Source organism: Coffea arabica, chromosome 2c (assembly GCF_036785885.1).
Source record: "Coffea arabica cultivar ET-39 chromosome 2c, Coffea Arabica ET-39 HiFi, whole genome shotgun sequence".
Lineage (NCBI taxonomy): Eukaryota > Viridiplantae > Streptophyta > Magnoliopsida > Gentianales > Rubiaceae > Coffea > Coffea arabica.
In genome coordinates this window covers 7,774,434-7,791,435 of record NC_092312.1, presented here as the reverse complement: position 1 = coordinate 7,791,435, position 17,002 = coordinate 7,774,434, and the positions used below count along the sequence as shown (strand labels likewise).

General features: G+C 36.8%; 4 protein-coding genes and 1 long non-coding RNA gene across 5 annotated transcripts; 4 read left to right on the top strand and 1 right to left on the bottom strand.

Moving 5' to 3' along the window:
* Positions 1-181: 181 nt before the first annotated feature.
* On the top strand, positions 182-550 carry LOC140034990 (uncharacterized). The gene is made up of 2 exons (XR_011838883.1): positions 182-306; positions 404-550. It is a non-coding gene; the product is annotated as an uncharacterized lncRNA (long non-coding RNA).
* A 3,145-nt stretch (positions 551-3,695) lies between these two features.
* Positions 3,696-6,401, top strand: LOC140034989 (protein GAMETE EXPRESSED 1-like). Its single transcript, XM_072074049.1, has 6 exons — positions 3,696-4,303; positions 4,416-5,003; positions 5,100-5,226; positions 5,309-5,495; positions 5,587-5,734; positions 5,834-6,401. Exons 1-6 carry the CDS (start codon positions 3,792-3,794, stop codon positions 6,087-6,089), a joined length of 1,818 nt encoding a protein of 605 aa, XP_071930150.1. The 5' UTR covers positions 3,696-3,791; the 3' UTR covers positions 6,090-6,401.
* A 185-nt stretch (positions 6,402-6,586) lies between these two features.
* Positions 6,587-9,432, bottom strand: LOC140034988 (pentatricopeptide repeat-containing protein At3g14330-like). Its single transcript, XM_072074048.1, has one exon. The coding sequence runs from the start codon at positions 9,152-9,154 to the stop codon at positions 7,229-7,231; it is 1,926 nt and encodes a 641-aa protein (XP_071930149.1). The 5' UTR covers positions 9,155-9,432; the 3' UTR covers positions 6,587-7,228.
* Positions 9,433-10,430: 998 nt separating this feature from the next.
* LOC140035483 (uncharacterized) lies at positions 10,431-11,640 on the top strand. The gene is made up of 2 exons (XM_072076723.1): positions 10,431-10,772; positions 11,170-11,640. Exons 1-2 carry the CDS (start codon positions 10,431-10,433, stop codon positions 11,638-11,640), a joined length of 813 nt encoding a protein of 270 aa, XP_071932824.1.
* Positions 11,641-14,705: 3,065 nt separating this feature from the next.
* LOC140034985 (uncharacterized) lies at positions 14,706-16,439 on the top strand. Its single transcript, XM_072074046.1, has 2 exons — positions 14,706-15,319; positions 15,892-16,439. The coding sequence occupies exons 1-2, from the start codon at positions 14,975-14,977 to the stop codon at positions 16,363-16,365; spliced, it is 819 nt and encodes a 272-aa protein (XP_071930147.1). The 5' UTR covers positions 14,706-14,974; the 3' UTR covers positions 16,366-16,439.
* The last annotated feature ends 563 nt before the right edge of the window (positions 16,440-17,002 follow it).

Below are 17,002 nucleotides of genomic sequence, written 5' to 3'. Positions count from 1 at the left end.
TTTCTGGCTGCCAAACTGAAAACGGATCTTTCGTTGGTCTATGCAGTCCACTGGGTGTTGCAGAGTAATAAGATTCCCATTTACCTGCACCTTTTGAGAGTCGATGAGGCACCAGAAAAGATGGACTCTCGGAAGATCGTTCTGTCTTCTTTATTCGGTTGCATAGCCATTAGCAATTCGACTGCACGGGTTCAGGAACCCGTTGTTAATTCTAGGAAGCAAAAGCCTTTTGAAGTAGTACTTGTGATCGTTCACCCTTGTTTTTCGGATAAATGAGCTCTTAGAAAATTTGGTGGACTGGATGCAGTAATGACCTCATCCATCTGTTAACGGTACTACTTTGTTTGGAGGCCTCCAGGTTGCTAATTGAAGAAGTATAATCAAGTTTTCTTCTTGTTGACAGATAGAAGTTCAGTCCCAATATCAACTCTCAAGACCTGAAAGGATGCCACCGCTTCAAGCCTTCTTAAAAGAAGTCTCTATCCGAACACACTGCAATTTTGATGGCAAACGATGCAATGCAGACTCATCTTTTAATGCAACGTGGCAATATATACCTGTGTTCTCTTCTTAAGAAAAAAAAAAAAAAACCCCCCACCAGTTAACTTATTTTTTTTTTAAAGGAAGGGTAAATTGTTGCAGGGTGTGATTTTCTATTTGCAAAACATGGAGTACTTTTTTTTGTCAGTTTTGTATTTTGTTTTTTATTTTTATTAGTCTTCCTTAAGGTGAAATTCTTATCATGCTGTCTCTCTCTCTGTTTTGATCTCTTGGTTGTTTATTCCTGTTTCATGGGGGTTCGAAGATATGTTTGTGCAAACGCATGTAACAGAGAAATATGCAATTCATGTTTATATCAATCCAATGCTTCCGGCATATCATATTGAAATCCAATTTCACTGCATGAATAGATTTTCGGGAAAATCGTTCAAAACGTTCCTCATATTTTGTAAATTGACTTTTTTAATCCCTTATTTTTAAAAGTTGTAATTTTATGTCCCTTACAAATTTACATTGGTCAAATTTGGTCTCTATCTAGATTTTTGACTAATTTTTGCCGGAATTCATCACGTGCTTTGCACGTGATCATTTTTGAAAGGCAAAATTGTCAAATTAAATTTTACATAATTCGATTTTTTCATCCCTCATATTTTACAAGATGAATTTTTTCGTTCCTGACATTTCAAAAAATGAATTTTTTCATCTCTTATTGATCAAGTGTATGAATAGTTTCTTTTTTTTTTAAACCCATGTATGTATCTATTTGATTTCACCTGACCAATACGAATAGCATGTAATATATCTGTATTTGATTTCTTCTACAATTACAATTAGCTTTTTCAGGTGAAATTAAATAGAGATATATTACATGCTATTTGTATTGTTCAGTTGAAATAAAATAGATATGTATATGAGTTTTTAAAAATAAGAAAAGATTATTGTACACATGATCAATGTGGGATTAAAATTTTCATTTTGTAAAATGTGAGGGATGAACAATTTATTTTGTACAATATGAGGGAGGAAAAAATTTATTTTGTGAAATGTGAGAGACTATAAATCAAATTATGTGAGATATATTTGACCATTTTACCCCTAAAATATGATCATGTGCAAGGCACATGGTAGATCCCGACCATTTGTAAATCTAGATAGGGACTAAATTTGCTCAATATAAATTTGTAAGGGACGTAAAATTACACTTTTAAAAGTAAGTGACGAAAAAAGTTATTTTATAAAATATGAGGGACGTTTTGAACGATTTTTCCTAGATTTTCTGATAGAAGATCATATAATTTAACCATGCAAATACCCCCTGTAGAATATGAAAGAGCACAATAGCAAACAACAAAACTTAAATCTAATGAATATTGGAAATTGTGAAAGTAAATATATTTGTTCAAGAATTCTTAAGACGTATATGAAGGAATATATATATATTTTTTGCCAAAATTGATGTCTAATGAAGAAAGTGAGTGAAGTAGGACACAACTTCTTTAACCTTGAAAAAGAGAAAAATATGAATGTGTCGACCTTATTAAATCTCTGGCAATGCATTGCTAGAGAACTTCTTTTTACGGACACTCATCTTTTTTTCACGCAAAATTTTCTCTGATTTAAACAGAGGCTTGTTGACTATTGTTACAAAGAATTTTATTTATATTTCTACATTTTCCACCTCTTCCGCTATTTCGGAAAGTTGCTGATCTATTTTCCCAAGCACATCTGATTGCCTTTCTGGCATACTATTTTGACCAATTTTATGGTACAAAATTAAAATTAGTATAACTATATTTTTGACAAATTAATGAAAACCAAAAATCACCCCTAAAAAATCAACACTGGAGAAAGGTATATATTAGCAAGGTTTTAAAAATTGAGTTTCTGCACTGGATCGTTTTGGACATCATATGAAAGCATTATCAATGGGAATTGTTGAATCTTAAGATCATACCAAAATGTGTAGTTACTATCATTATACGCGAAGAGCATTAAAATTCAGGCCACCATGGTTAAAATGGATAATACAATCAATCTAAATTAATTAGTAAATCTGGATGTAGGATCACTAGAGAGTCCAGAATTTAACAACTATGGGGCTATTAGTAGTTAAAAAGGGAAAACAAACCGTATTGATCGTTCAAGATGTTTTTGGGTGATTTTTTTTTTTATTTGTAAAAAAAAGTCCTTAAAAGCGATTGTTAAATTCTGTTAAAAAAAAAAAAGAAGTAACTAAAATTTTCCGTTCCCTTTCTGGTATTAACTGTCGGTTTCAAGACCCCCTATTTACTTCCAAATTTGAACTTTTCGATTTCAAGTGTTCAAAAGCTAAATATCATGAAAATGTTGATTTTCATATGGCAATCTCAGTCGACTCGCTTCATGGTACTCAAGACAAAGAAACCAAGAGATTCAGATATAACCCCCTTTTGCCTTCTTTCCTTTTTCTGCATTTCGTCTTCCATTTTTGCTGGAATAAAATATGGCAACATAATAACTGTATGACATTTTTTTTGGAAACTGAGGTAATGCTTTTTAAGTAACTCTAAACGTCGCACCTTCACCTCCCTCCACCAGCAGTTGCGAGTTGCGACACCCCTTCACCACCGCTGCAATCGAGTGCTTGAAAAGCTACCATAATTCATACGATAATAGGCCAAGGGATGCATAAAAAGACAATGGTTGTTGTTAAAATGGTTCAAAGTTGAAAAAAAAACAGTTTCCAGAAAAGAACATATATTACTGGAAACCATAATCATAATCCACGTCTACATCAGGTTATGTGATCATCCTTCTGACCCTTTTCTCTGATTTTATGTCGTCTGATGCTTTCATCCTTTACTCAAGGTTTTGTTTCCTTCTTTATAGTTTAGGTGATTACTTGCATTTTTATTTTTTACAAATAATCTTTACTTGACTTGAAGCAAAAGTGCAATACGTCGCTTTCTTTTCGGTAAAGAATATGGTTTTCTGTTAGTTTTTTAAGTTCTGTTCTCTATCACAAAATTTAGTAAATAGATTTTATTTCCAGATGGACATGAAAACTTCCAATCTCATGGGACCATCGGAGTTGTTTTAAACTTGAGCGCCAAGTTTCTTGCGCTACCATCTTTCTTTTTTCCCACTATCCCTTATCTCCTATATATATGCAAGTTCACCCGGTTATACAGATGGTGCAAGAATTTTGCGGAAACGATTCGCTGACAAAACTAAGGCATCTTGTTAATTGACTTGGCTTTATTTACCAACTGTTCAATTGCAGGTCGCTGGCAGAGGTTAATTGAAAAGCCATGATGACTCGTGATTGTCATAAGCTTAATTATAATTGGTTGTCAATGGTGTTTCTGATTATGGTTTTGCAAGTTTCTTCATCATGGGGTTGGTTTTTCTCTTCAAATAAGGAGAGTAACAATGCAAAAGGGACACCATTAGGGGAGAATATGATGTTTTCTAAAGATTCCGTTGCTGAATTCTCCATGGAACCATTTAACAGCCAAAGAGGAATCAAGCTTGTTGAAAATGCTAGGAACAAGATGATTGCGGCCGCTCCTAGTTCATGCTGGCAAAAAGCTTACCAAAGTTTGTTTACTGGATGTTCAAGGAGCCTTGCCGATGAAGAGTCTAGGAATAGATTTGCCTGGCATCTTACTGAGTGCTTTTTGAAACACTCCGGAAGGTCTCCATTGCCTTATTGTGATAAAGCATCATTGGTGGAGAAATGTCTTAAACAAGTGGATCAAGATGCTGTCAAAATTTACCTTGAGTATCATCTTGAAACCAACTCAATTTGCCATCAATTGCAGTAAGTGTCTTTCCATTACTTTCTTATGCGAGATTTAAACTTGATAGCTTCATAGGTTGAAGACGTAGGAAGAGAAAAACTGATATCTTTTGTTCAAATTTTGGTGCTGCAGAATTGAAGCATTCAGGCATCAAACGGAGAGGCTGGTAAATGAGTTGAAAAAATCAGCTGAATATGCAGAGGAAAAGTTAGAAAGCATAGAGGAGAGAGGCGAGCTACTGCTGCAAAGTTCCAAAAATGTTCATGATGCATTGACTAATGTTGATCTAAGAACTCAACAATTGGCAGAAGCCTCAAAGGACGTGGAGAATCATGTAAATCTTGTGCTCAATTATTCCAAAGCAGTTCACGAGCAGTCTATGGCAATTGCGGCTTCTCAGGCAGAGTTGAGCCATGGTCAAGTAAAGATGAAAGAGAATCTTGACGAGGGAATGGCAATGCTTCATGATTCTTATACTAATTTAGGGCGAGAGATCACTAACTTAAGAGATGAAGCAGTTGAAATAGAGAAGGAGATTAGTAGGGTAGGAGATGAAATGTCCTCTAAGATGAATACTCTACAGACTAAAGCTGATGATATTGGTAATATGGCCGAAAGTTCTATAGAAAAGCAAAAACAACTTTTAGACGGACAATCCATGGCTCTCAGCGGGCTTCATCTTCTCACAGAGACTCAGTCCAAGGCACTTGAAGAGAGCAGGTAACATACTCAAAGCTCTTTCTTACAAAATTCGGGTTAAACGTAATGTAAACAAAACCTGGAAGTTGCTTATTGTTCTTCTTCATATATTTATAGGGGAACTTTGGAAAAGTTGGCAGAATTTGGGCATAGACAGCAGGACGAGCTTCTTCAGCGGCAAAAACAGCTTCAACAAGCTCATGACCACCTTGTTGCGAATTCAAAGACGATATTAGCAGCCCAGGTAAGAAATCTCTAATTAGTTCTTGTTTTACTTCTAGTCGTGGTGTAATCAATTTCGAGATTTATTCAACATTGCATTGCAGGAAGCTTTTGAATCAAAGCAAGCAAGCATGTTCCTTGCCTTAGATAAACTTTTCGCCTTGCACAACGCCATGCTACTGGAATCACGAATGATTAAAGCTTTTGTGGTTTATACGTTATCCTTCTTTCTTCTTTACATGCTCACAAGCACAAAACAGACATACAATGTGAGGCACAGGGTTTATATAGGTAAGCTAGTTTTTTTTTTTTTTTTTTCAAGACCTGGACTGCATTTAAATGCTAGCTAGTCACCTAGCTTTTACTCCACATTTGGTTTCAGGTTTGAGCATCACATTATTGATTGAATTACTGATAATCCGTTGGACATCATATGATATTGAAAAGCAAGGAGAGATGATATTTCTGATTAGATTCCTCTCCGGGGCTCTAGTGCTACTTCAACTCGGATGTGCCATCTACACTTACAGGTATCAGTTGAAACTTGACACAAAAAAACAAAAAGAAATGCATTCTGGAATATAAATTGCTGATTTATATCATTGATTCTTTGACATTCATTCATTTAGAGACTTTGAAGTGCTGAACCATCAAATGCTTTTATCACTGATGGAGAAGGTCAATTGGATGCAAAAAGAGAGAGAATTATCAAGGGACACGGATGCTGATAGTGAGGTGGATTGGTCTTCATGGGTCGACACTGATTTACCTGATGATGTAGACAGATTGCAGGACCCTGACTACGTATGTCGTGAAGAGGTCGGAGAAAATTCAGTGGAAACAACTTCAATTACAAAGAGATACAACCTCCGCTGTCGCCGTTAGAAGTGGCAGCCATTTGCCTTCTCATAAGTTCTCAAGTTACCCACAAAGATGTTTTGCTCAAGGAAATGAAGCTCCCAAGTTCAACCTGCCCTGGTCTCAAATTGGTAGATCAGAAACTTAAAAGACTTGTTCCAATTTTTATTTATTTTTTGTTGGCAGGATTACATGTTCTGACATGTTTTCATGATGACGAAAGGATGGATTTTAAGGCGGTTCTCAGTGCCCTATACCTGTAATCAACGGTTTTTAAGTGAGAATGGTCGTCAGTAATGCTATAGTTAGGAGGATTAACAAGGCTTCTATTTTGCTTCAGTCTAGATTATTGCATGGCTTAAATGCGGCGGTTTTCCAGTCATACGTGGGGAGCATGAACATGCTTGCGTTAAATGAAAATCTTGGTCATATTCATGATATAGGATAAACGTATTATTTACATATTTGCAAATGCAGCGATAATTATGTCTCGAGTATAAAAAGAAAAAAAGAAGAAGAAATAGTAGGAGAAATGCGTCCTGTATCTTTATATAAGCCTGCGAAAGAATTGAGGTTGCAGTAATTGTATGTACTGAGTCAATCATTCTCCATTGCCTTGGATGATATGACATGTCTTCACCCATGTCCTCTGTAAGGGCTTTGCATATTGAATCAAGCAAGTTGGGGATTGTATGTCATAATTAATCTAGTACTTGAAATAAATACCAACAGCTTTGGAAAATTACCTTTTCTATGACATTAAACTGCATCCTCTAGCCCAAAAATGTTGAATTCCCTGACTCACGAGAACTTCTTTGCAGAACTCCAGCACTAAGAATCCAATTCCAAGAACATCTTTAAAGCAAGCTTGTAGTTTTGTAGAAACGGCGAAAATGGCTGGCTTTCACACATCAATTTCAGAACACCTCTTTCCAGAAATGCTGTGTTTTAATGTCGCATTCGGTCATCCAGACATCAGAACCTTTGCCCATCCCCACAGCAGTTTAGTAGGAGAAGGATCACATAGCACTTAAGTTGGCACGGTCGTTAACTGTAATTAGGCGTGACTTTGGATCACCACGAATATAGGAGCGAACTACTCTGGATGAAGATCATATACTAGGCGAAACTCATTTCTAAGATGTTACTCTGACAAAAGAATGTAATCACCAATAATCATTGCAAGAGCATGTCCCTTTATCGAAGTGGTGGAAGCGATTGGTGTCTCTCAAAATTATTTTCCTAGATGTTGCTTTGGAAACATATTTCATCCAAGAATGACAATCTGCACAAACACGAAGATTCTTGGTGATCCTGATCGGCATTGCAGAGCCACAATTAATAAGCCCAAATATTGTGGCTATCTTTTCGCTATGACCACATACCAACTCTGCCTTCAAGTCCTCACCCACGTCATGAAGAACAACACGTGTATCAGGTCTATATCCAACGTCTTCCAAAGCTTTCACCAACTCATCATGAACTTTCTTATACTCTTCTGAATTGCGAAATTCAAACCCACCACCAGCGACGAAAGTATGTATTCTATTTTTAACATACATCCAGCTGCATCCTGCCTCCTTCTTGATGCCTCTCTTTTCCATCATCTCTCTCATCTTGTTAACTCCCTTCCACATCCCTGCATTTGCATAAATATTGGAAAGCATAACATAGTTCCCTGGATTATCTGGTTCAATCTCCAACAGTTCCTTTGCTATAAAATCAACAGGAGAGATCTTGCCATGAATTCTGCAGGCATTGAGCAAAGAACCCCAAATGCTACCACTTGGCTTCACAGGCATACTTTTCACTATCTCTAGAGCCTCTTCAATTCTCCCAGCTCTGCCCAATAAATCCACCAAACAAGCATAATGCTCTAAATTGGGATGAATATGAAACTCTGTAACCATTCTTTCAAACAATACTTTCCCCTGATCTACAAGCCCTCTGTGGCTACAACCCGACAACAGGGCAACCCATGTTACCTCATCTGGACAAATTCCACGACCAATCATCTCGTTAAACAAAGTAATTGCTTTTTCCATGTCCCCATTGATAGCATATCCATTCAACATAGTGTTCCATGATGTTAAATCCTTGTACTCGATTCTGTCAAACACTCTCCTACAGTATTCTACCAACCCACATTTGGCATACATATCAATAAGCGAATTTAGAACTAGAACATCTGGCATTTTACTCGATTTCACAATCTGAGCGTGAATCTCTTTCCCACAGTAAGTAGAAGTAACCCGAGCACAGACAGGTAAAATGGTAGTCAAACTAACCCAGCTAAAACCCACTCCTACCCTCTGCATTTTTCGAAAAGTTTCGAGTGCCTCGAAAACGTTCTCTCTCTTTACAAACCCCATAATGATTGAGTTCCAGGACACAACATTCCTTTGTGGCATTCCTTCAAACACCTTCAACACCTCGTCAAAGCACCCGCACTCGGTGTACAGCCGTAGTAAAGAATTGTACACCACTTGATCAGGCTCATTTTTTGCCTTTATAATCTGACCATGAACAGCTCTCCCCACCCTTAACTCTAGCAGGTCTGAACAAGCTTTAACTGCCACAGAAAGAGCAAAATTTCCTGGCTCAATGCCCCGGGACACCATTTCACAATAAAGAAGGAGAGCTTCCTTGGAAAGCCCATTTCTCGAGTACCCAATGCCCATAGCCACCCAAACTGAATCGGGCAAGTCATCAATCGGAAACCCATGTTGAAAAATTCGACGAGCCTCGTCGAGCTGGCCACAGACGGAGAAAAGAGTAATGAATTTAGATTTTACAATGGGGCTGTTGAGGAGGGTGCTGGGGAGGTGCTTGTACAGTCTTTGGCCGTGCTGTAATGATTTTGTGGAAATGCAGGCATGGAGAAAAGTGGTGCAGGACTCGACTTCGAGGTTCCTGAATTGTTGGAATTCAATTAGCCGAAGGGCTTCGTCTAATTTTCCTGATTTGGATAAGGATTTGAAGGTTGAGTTTAGGGGTTTGTGGTTTTTCCTCTGCAGTTCGGGAGTTGAAGTGGCGGTTACGGTAGTTATGACCGTTAGCTTAGTCGGGAGAGCAATGGAGGGAAGGCCCATTATCTATGAAGAAGGAAAATGGGAGCTTTCTCTTTCAGTTATAATCAAATCTATGTATTTTCAGTTGAAGTAAATACCAAATGGGTTGGAATGAATGATTGATTTTTTCGGTTCTCACAAAACGATTGTAATTGTAATTGATATAATTTATGTCATGTATTTCTGCAGCAAAGCCATTTTTGCTTTTCTCTGACGTTTTGATTTTGTTTCGGGTCAAGCAACAGCAAAGGGAACAGCCACATGCGACGGTCTTCTTTGGCCTTTTTCGATGGAGTTTCTACTCACATCGAGTCCCCTCCCTCCTCCCCTAGAATAGGCTAGTTTAGATTATAGGAATCCTATCGTTTCGACAAAAAAAAAAAAAAAAAAAAAAAACAGCAAAGGGAACAGGGGGGACTGCAACTGGATTCATTTGTAGCAAAACTCCTCAAAAAAAAAAAAAACCTAGGGGATTACACAATGTGCTTTCTAGGTAATAATTACAGAGTTTCATTTCTTCCAAATCACTCTTTCCAAGTCAACTAACCAAAGATTAAAGCCTTATTCTCGTTTGCTTTAGATGGAAAGTGATTGCGGAGAATAATTAGCAACCGTTACTTTTTTTTTTTTATAGATTATAAAATCTATAATCTAAATACAAAAACTAATGAGGACATTAAAAAATTGATTATCAAAAATCTTATGTTAAAATCACTTAATATAATCAATCGAGAATAAGCCCTAAATTAAAGGGTCTGGAAATATTTACCACTATTAACTTGATTAGTTGCCAATGGCAGATTTAATATCCTTGTATAAATACATATATAGCTTTGGCATACATACATGCATATATGATTCTATATGATTCAGTATTAATGCATTTTATTCTTTAGATGAGTGTACACGCACACACATATATCTATATAATATCTGTGTATATATATAAAAGAAGTAATGCATACACAGACTGTAGTACACTTTTAAGTCATCAATGCATGAGATTTAGATGTATCTTTTATATTTAGTCGTTTCCTATTTTCACACGAAGTATCTGGTCCAGAAAATTCGAGATGAGTTCTTTGAAATTAAAAAGAGACACAAAAGGACTACTAATTAGGTCTTACTGAGTACATGCACCTACAAATGTCCTTCGATGAACACAAGAAAAGTTTTGTGTGCCTATCTATACATAAGTTGTGGATGGCTCTTCACTGTTTTTAGTCCTGTAAATCCTGCGCATACATGCACACAAATTAACCCATTTCACAAGTAGAGTGAAAAGATTAGGGAAAAGATGGTGTTGACTGAGTTGTTGCTAAGCTTCTTCTACTCTCCGCCATCTTCGTTTTTCATCTCAGCCATGTCTATCATCAATTTTGCATCATTAGCAAATTCAGGATTCATGGAAAGCAAAGGGAAAAACATGCAATATGCCAAGTTCTTTAATGCTGGTTCTGTCAAGACATCTTCCGCTGATAAGAAAGCCAAACTCTCTGGTAGAATTGGGATGCTTATTTTTTACTCTCCTGCGCTACTCGCCAGTGTGGCTTCTTTCGCTCTTTTCCCAGATGAGGGACCGAGATTTGATTTGCTTCGTCTGGCTCTAACCATCCATTTTTCCAAGAGGGTCTTTGAGGTACTCCATTTGCATGCAGTTCTCTTTTGTTCCTCCACATATATAATATATATACACGTAAAATTATATTACACCGACCCAACGTAGAGAATAATATAACATGTTTGGATGGATGAATCCTGCTTTCCAATTTAAGTATAACTGCAAAAATATTCTGGCGCTTCTTGATATTGACAATATGTAAGGGTTTGAAGGGCTTTCAAAGGGATTGAAATTGCAAATAGTTTTGTGAATCTATTCTTTCTTTTGGGAAATATTTTTTTTGGTGAAATAAAAAATATTAATGAATTAATAATTATTTATTTAAAAACATTAAGAAACAGATTAAAATCTGTTTTTTGCTAAAAGTTTCAAGAGTACGAACTGCTAATTTTACAGTTGGCTTCCTTATGCTTAGGTCCTATTCATACACAAGTTCAGTGGTGGCATGGAAGTTGAAGCTGCAATTATCATCTCCTTCAGTTATTTTGCTTCTACAGCAACCATGATTTATGCTCAGCATCTCACCTATGGGCTTCCAGAACCACCGATCGATCTCAAGTATGCTGGAATTCTACTGTTCTTACAGGGAATTAGTGGAAACTTTTACCACCATTACCTCCTCTCAAAACTAAGAACCATAGGTGACAAAAGGTACAAAATTCCCCAAGGTGGACTGTTTAGTTTGGTCATATGTCCACACTATCTTTTCGAGATTCTTGGATTCATTGGGGTGTCATTCATTGCTCAAACATTGTATGCATTTTCCTTCACCCTCGGCACCCTTTTCTTGTTGATGGGAAGGAGCTTCGCCACCAGGAAATGGTACCGTTCCAAGTTTGATAATTTTCCCGAGAATACCAAGTCTCTCATTCCATATGTCTTCTGAATGAGGAGTACTGTAAGATGTAATGTTGCGGTTGGTATTGGTGCTTGTAATGAGGGTTTTGACTACCATATCTAGTACCTCTTGTAAAGGTTATCTTGCAGTATTCTACATGTGATTTGTTGCTATTTATTAGGTCTAGTCCAAAAAACCCTCTAGTATTTCAAGGCTCCTTACTTCAGAAAATAAAAGAATCTTTTTTTTTTCTTTTGAGATAAGAATTCGTGAAGTTGTTATGCCAATGCCTGAAGGTTAATTAACTCTATAGTGCAACCATGGATCAAAGTCGCAGTCGCAGTCGCGACTTGGACCGTTTCACATCGGTCTCGACATATCGGTCGCGGTCTCGACGAGACGAGAATTTTTAAAATATTTAATATTCTAAAATTTGTAAAAAAATATAATAAACAAAGATAATTAAAAAATTAGTAAAAATAATAAAAATTCAAGTTAACTTGGGATGACTCGGAATGATTCGGTGTGACTTGGCCGTTTCGATTTTTCACGATGACGTTTCGACGAGTCAAGTATCTCGGAATCGTATCGAGAGGGACCGAGATGGTGACGACTCGACTGAGTCCGAGTCTTTGAACCATAAGTGCAATCACTTCATCAAGCGAGCACACAGCATTTGTCTTTAAATTATGTACATATTGCATGCTCTCAGCCGTGTAATCCAGCGTCGTACAGACCATATCTTCCGGCAAAAGGTCAACAGGAAAATTACATACTTCGCAAGTTCTTGTTCTTCATAATTCAATGGTGACCTTGCAGAGCTGTTGATTGATCTGAATCTTGGTTGGTTATAGATTGCTATTTATTGGGCATTTGCCATTGTCTCATACATTAATCTCGTTTCTTGTTAGTTTTGGAGCACCTTCCAACTCGCTTGGGTGCTAATTGTATCATTCTTCCAAATTTGTTAATTCTCAAAATATTTTTTTCTTTCAGTCAATAACATCTACAGTAATCATACCCCATTCTATTTTGGGTCCTGATGATAGCATGAAGATACTTGATATAATCCCTATATATTATGTGAATATCTTACTTTAAAAGGAGAAAACGAGAAATTTGTTTCAGCATGATTTTGGTTTGATTAGTCATTCTTATGGTTAATTAAAATTTAAAAAAAAAAGAAACTCTTTTGCCAAAAATAAATTCATTCGTATTATAACATGAATTAATTTTTTTTATGCACTAACAGTATAGTAATTTTTTTACACTAGCAATCTTGGATATATGTTATATACACATGATTTGAATTTTAAATTTGAATTCAGTACATAAAAAGTTAATTCATGTCAGAATAACTTTTTTGTACATTATCAATGTAAAAAAATTTTCACAAACAAATTTAGATCAAACCATATAACATAATATTTAATTCGGAAGTTATAGAAAAAAATATATTTTGGACTTACGATAACTAACGCCAATCGATCATAGGCCTCATTCTTCTGAACCTAAAGGCGTTTATTACTGGTGTTCTGCAGGTGCATGGAGTATTTCACTTACGCTCGCCCTTTTTCCATATTAGACTCCTGATCCAAACCCATAGGGTTTTACTCCATGCCCCCACAGCCTGCAGCTTAAAGGCGTTATTGTTAGTTGCAGAAAATGACCACGCCTTCATGAGCGAACGTTACATCCTTATATGTGTTGGCCTATTGGGAAATATATTTACGATTACAGCCCCGGTCCTTAAATAGCACAGTAACCCTTTTTGTTTTTTGGGAAAATTGCAGAAACCTCCCCTGAGATTCCTGACATTTGCACTGACCTCCCCTATCAATTTTGAAATAGCATTAACCTCCCCTAGAAAAAGTTGGAGCCAATTTAAAAGGTAAAAATGCGTGAATTTACTAGAGTACCCCCAATTGTATTTGACTTTACCAGATGAAAGGTTTGAGTATTTTCATCAAAACCAACGTTTAATTTGTTAAACAAATTAAACTAATCAAACTATTTCTGCATAGTTAAATTAATTAACTAATTAACTAATTTCTATTTATCTAATTAACTAATTACCTAATCAAACTATTTCTGCATAGTTAAACTAATTATCTAATTAACTATTAACTAATTAACTAATTATCTAATTAATTAATTAACTAATTAACTAATTTCTGTTTATCTAATTAACTAATTAACTAAAGCTGTTGTCTGTCCGAAACTAACAAACTATTTGCATGTTAAACTAGTAAACTAATTAACTGCTTAACTAATTAACTAACTAATTAACTAATTAACTAATTTCTATTTATGTAATTATCTAATTAACTAATTAACTAATCAACCTATTTCTGCATAGTTAAACTAATTAACTATTAACTAATTAACTAATTATCTAATTAATTAATTAACTAATTTCTGTTTATCTAATTAACTAATTATCTAATTAACCAATTAACTAAAGTTGTTGTCTCTCCAAAAATATATACACTAAAATAATAAATGTATACATTAAGAGAGTAGTGTTAAAAACATAACAAATTTTATCCTTCATTGAAAGTTACGTCTCATTTGGACAAGACCTTGCCGCATTACTGCTGAGGAGTGAGGACCAGACAACTCTTGAGTCTTGACTGGGATCAGGAAAATTATTGGATTCTTGTACCACAATAATGCGACATGTACCGTAAAACGGTTTCCATCGACTGGAGACTGTAAAAGGAATAGCGAAAGTGCTCCCGAAATATATATATTTTTTTATATAAATCACAGACTTCGCATCCATTTTACGGTTGGCGACTAATTCTGACCGACCGAGTGGAGTTGGATTACGAGAAGTTCTCCCAAGATGTTGTCCGCAATGGAGCCAAGAGGAACTCGTACTTCGAAAAACTGTCTTTAAAAAAAAAAAAAATTTTTTTGACTGTCAATAACAAAGTAAAAATATTTTGCAGACATCAAATTATGGGCCATATGTATACTGGCAAGTGAAAACATATTTCTTATCCTTGGACAGTTGGACTAGTACATGAGCCATGTCTGATAAATGGTAAACTTATGTCACGGCCCAAAGTCTGCTTGTCCTCATTCATCGGTGACGTTACTCTCTCACTCATCTGACGGCGTAGCGTTTTGCAGCTGCACAGTTGAGATTTGACAATATCTGGCTCTGCTTCAAAACTTCAACTTGGCAATCCTAGGACCATCCACCCCACTCAGTTCATTTGACTGCATTCGTGGTTCTCAGATCCCAAAAACTAGCATCCTTTTGATTGCCAAATTCGCCAATTTCCCATTGGACTCCAGTATCATTACGATTGCACAACCAACGAACACATGCATAAAAAGATCTTCTTAAAATAGAGGTAATTGGAAGGTAAACATGGGGTTGCCTGAAATAGTGCTGAGGTTTTTATACCCGCCGCCGCCTTCTCTGTTCATCTCAGCCATGTCGGTTATCAGTTTTGCATCATTAACCAATGCTGGATTCCAAGAAATCAAAGGGAAGCACATGCGGTATTCCAAATTTTTTAACGTTGGTGCATCTGTTACTGGAGACAATAAGCAGAAGGAGGCTGAATTCTCAGGTAGGACTGGGATGCTTGTAGCCTATACTCCTGCATTTCTAGCCGGCGTGGCTTCTTTTGCACTTGTCCCACTCGAGGGTTTGAGATTTACTTTGCTACGTTCGGCTCTGACCATCCATTTCTTGAAGAGGCTGTTTGAGGTACTCCAACTCTTGCATGCACCTTCTCTTTATTTCCACCGCCCTTTGTCGCCATACATGCCTCCTATTAGGATTGCTACTGCGTTCCTATCTAGAGCTAATCCAGAAGATAACTCGCGGTATTATTCGGATGGTCCATAACAACTAACATTTGAATTTCTGCATCAGATTGCTGTTAAAGAGGATGTTTAATGGTACTGATTGCTTAACAACGCCCTTCGATGTTGATATTGAGCTACTATTAATTAGGTTAGTGTTTTTTATTAGTGATGCTGACCTTGGCAGCGAGAGCACCTTAAACTCGCACTGCTAAGGTTAAAGGTTCGAATCCTCCTCGACAGATAAATTAATATTCGTCCCACTGGCTATGTTGATTGTAATAAAATTCATCCCATCATCGTGAAATGAAATTCGAACCTTGTACTCCTGTCAAAAGAAAAAAAAAAAAAAAAGGGTTCAATGTTGTTGAATCAGTGATTGAAATCCAAAACTACATGGTCTGGCCTTGCAACTTTGATGTAGGATTATGGCTGAACTATAAATAGGTTGGCTCTGTTGCCCTTCACTTGTAGGTACTATTTGTTCACAAGTACAGTGGAGTGATGGAAGTTGAAACAGCAATAACCATCTCCATGAGTTATTTTCTGTCCACGGCAAGCATGATTTATGCTCAGCATCTGACCAGCGGGCTTCCGGAACCACCGATTGATCTCAAGCATTTTGGGATTCTGCTGTTTGTACTGGGAATCAGTGGCAACTTTTACCACCATTACCTCCTCTCAGAACTAAGAACCGAAGGTGGTGACAACAAGTACAAGATTCCCCACGGTGGACTGTTTGATTTGGTCATATGCCCGCATTATCTTTTCGAGATTCTTGGATTTGTTGGGGTGTCTTGCATTTCTCAAAATCTGTATGCATTTTCCTATACTTTTGGCACGATGTTCTACTTGCTTGGGAGGAGCTATGCCACTAGGAGATGGTACCAGTCCAAGTTCGACAATTTCTCAGAGAATACCAAGGCTGTCATTCCATACATCTTCTAGTCGATGGAATTTCTTCTCTGTATCTGTATCGTTCCAATTTTATCCCAAAAGGGACGTCATGTCTCTTTCTTGAAGACGTGAATTGCAACACTAGAGTCAAATCATGCTTTCGTGACTTGTGGCAGTTGATCTCATCTCATGCTTGGCACCTCCCGCTTCAATAATGTATTCCTGATCTATGACTGGTATATTTTATATTCTTTGTCAGGATTGCCATTTCCCTAAACCGATGGAATAATTGTGGGCCGATCAGCCATCACCGAATTAATCACCGGCATAATTTTATACTACTAGAAATGGGAGGGAATCTTATGGGCTGTTCCGACTTGCAGTTGCGCCGCCTACGGCACATCCCAATCACTAAGCCCGTGATGTAAGAGAAGAAATGCATCTCATTTGTTAGTCATTTTCGGCAAAGAATAAAAGAACAGATATCTCCCAAATCTGTAGCTCTTGTACTTGTTTCAACTTCATTGCTATTGGTGTTTATTTTTATAGGATTGGCTCATGCTCTGTCTCTGTGGGTTATGCTATGCTATATTATTTTATTACATTCCACTCTTTTTTACTAAGAAAAAATTAAGAGGAAAAATACATCGTTTAGGTACGGTAAGACAGCTGCTGCTTTTAAGACATG

Coding starts and splice junctions, on each gene's coding strand:
- LOC140034989 (XM_072074049.1), top strand. CDS start 3,792: ATGATGACTCGTGATTGTCATAAGCTTAATTATAATTGGTTGTCAATG. Junction 4,304..4,415: donor TCAATTTGCCATCAATTGCA/GTAAGTGTCTTT, acceptor TTGGTGCTGCAG/AATTGAAGCATTCAGGCATC. Junction 5,004..5,099: donor AAGGCACTTGAAGAGAGCAG/GTAACATACTCA, acceptor ATATATTTATAG/GGGAACTTTGGAAAAGTTGG.
- LOC140034988 (XM_072074048.1), bottom strand. CDS start 9,154: ATGGGCCTTCCCTCCATTGCTCTCCCGACTAAGCTAACGGTCATAACT.
- LOC140034985 (XM_072074046.1), top strand. CDS start 14,975: ATGGGGTTGCCTGAAATAGTGCTGAGGTTTTTATACCCGCCGCCGCCT. Junction 15,320..15,891: donor TCTTGAAGAGGCTGTTTGAG/GTACTCCAACTC, acceptor CTTCACTTGTAG/GTACTATTTGTTCACAAGTA.
- LOC140035483 (XM_072076723.1), top strand. CDS start 10,431: ATGGTGTTGACTGAGTTGTTGCTAAGCTTCTTCTACTCTCCGCCATCT. Junction 10,773..11,169: donor TTTCCAAGAGGGTCTTTGAG/GTACTCCATTTG, acceptor CCTTATGCTTAG/GTCCTATTCATACACAAGTT.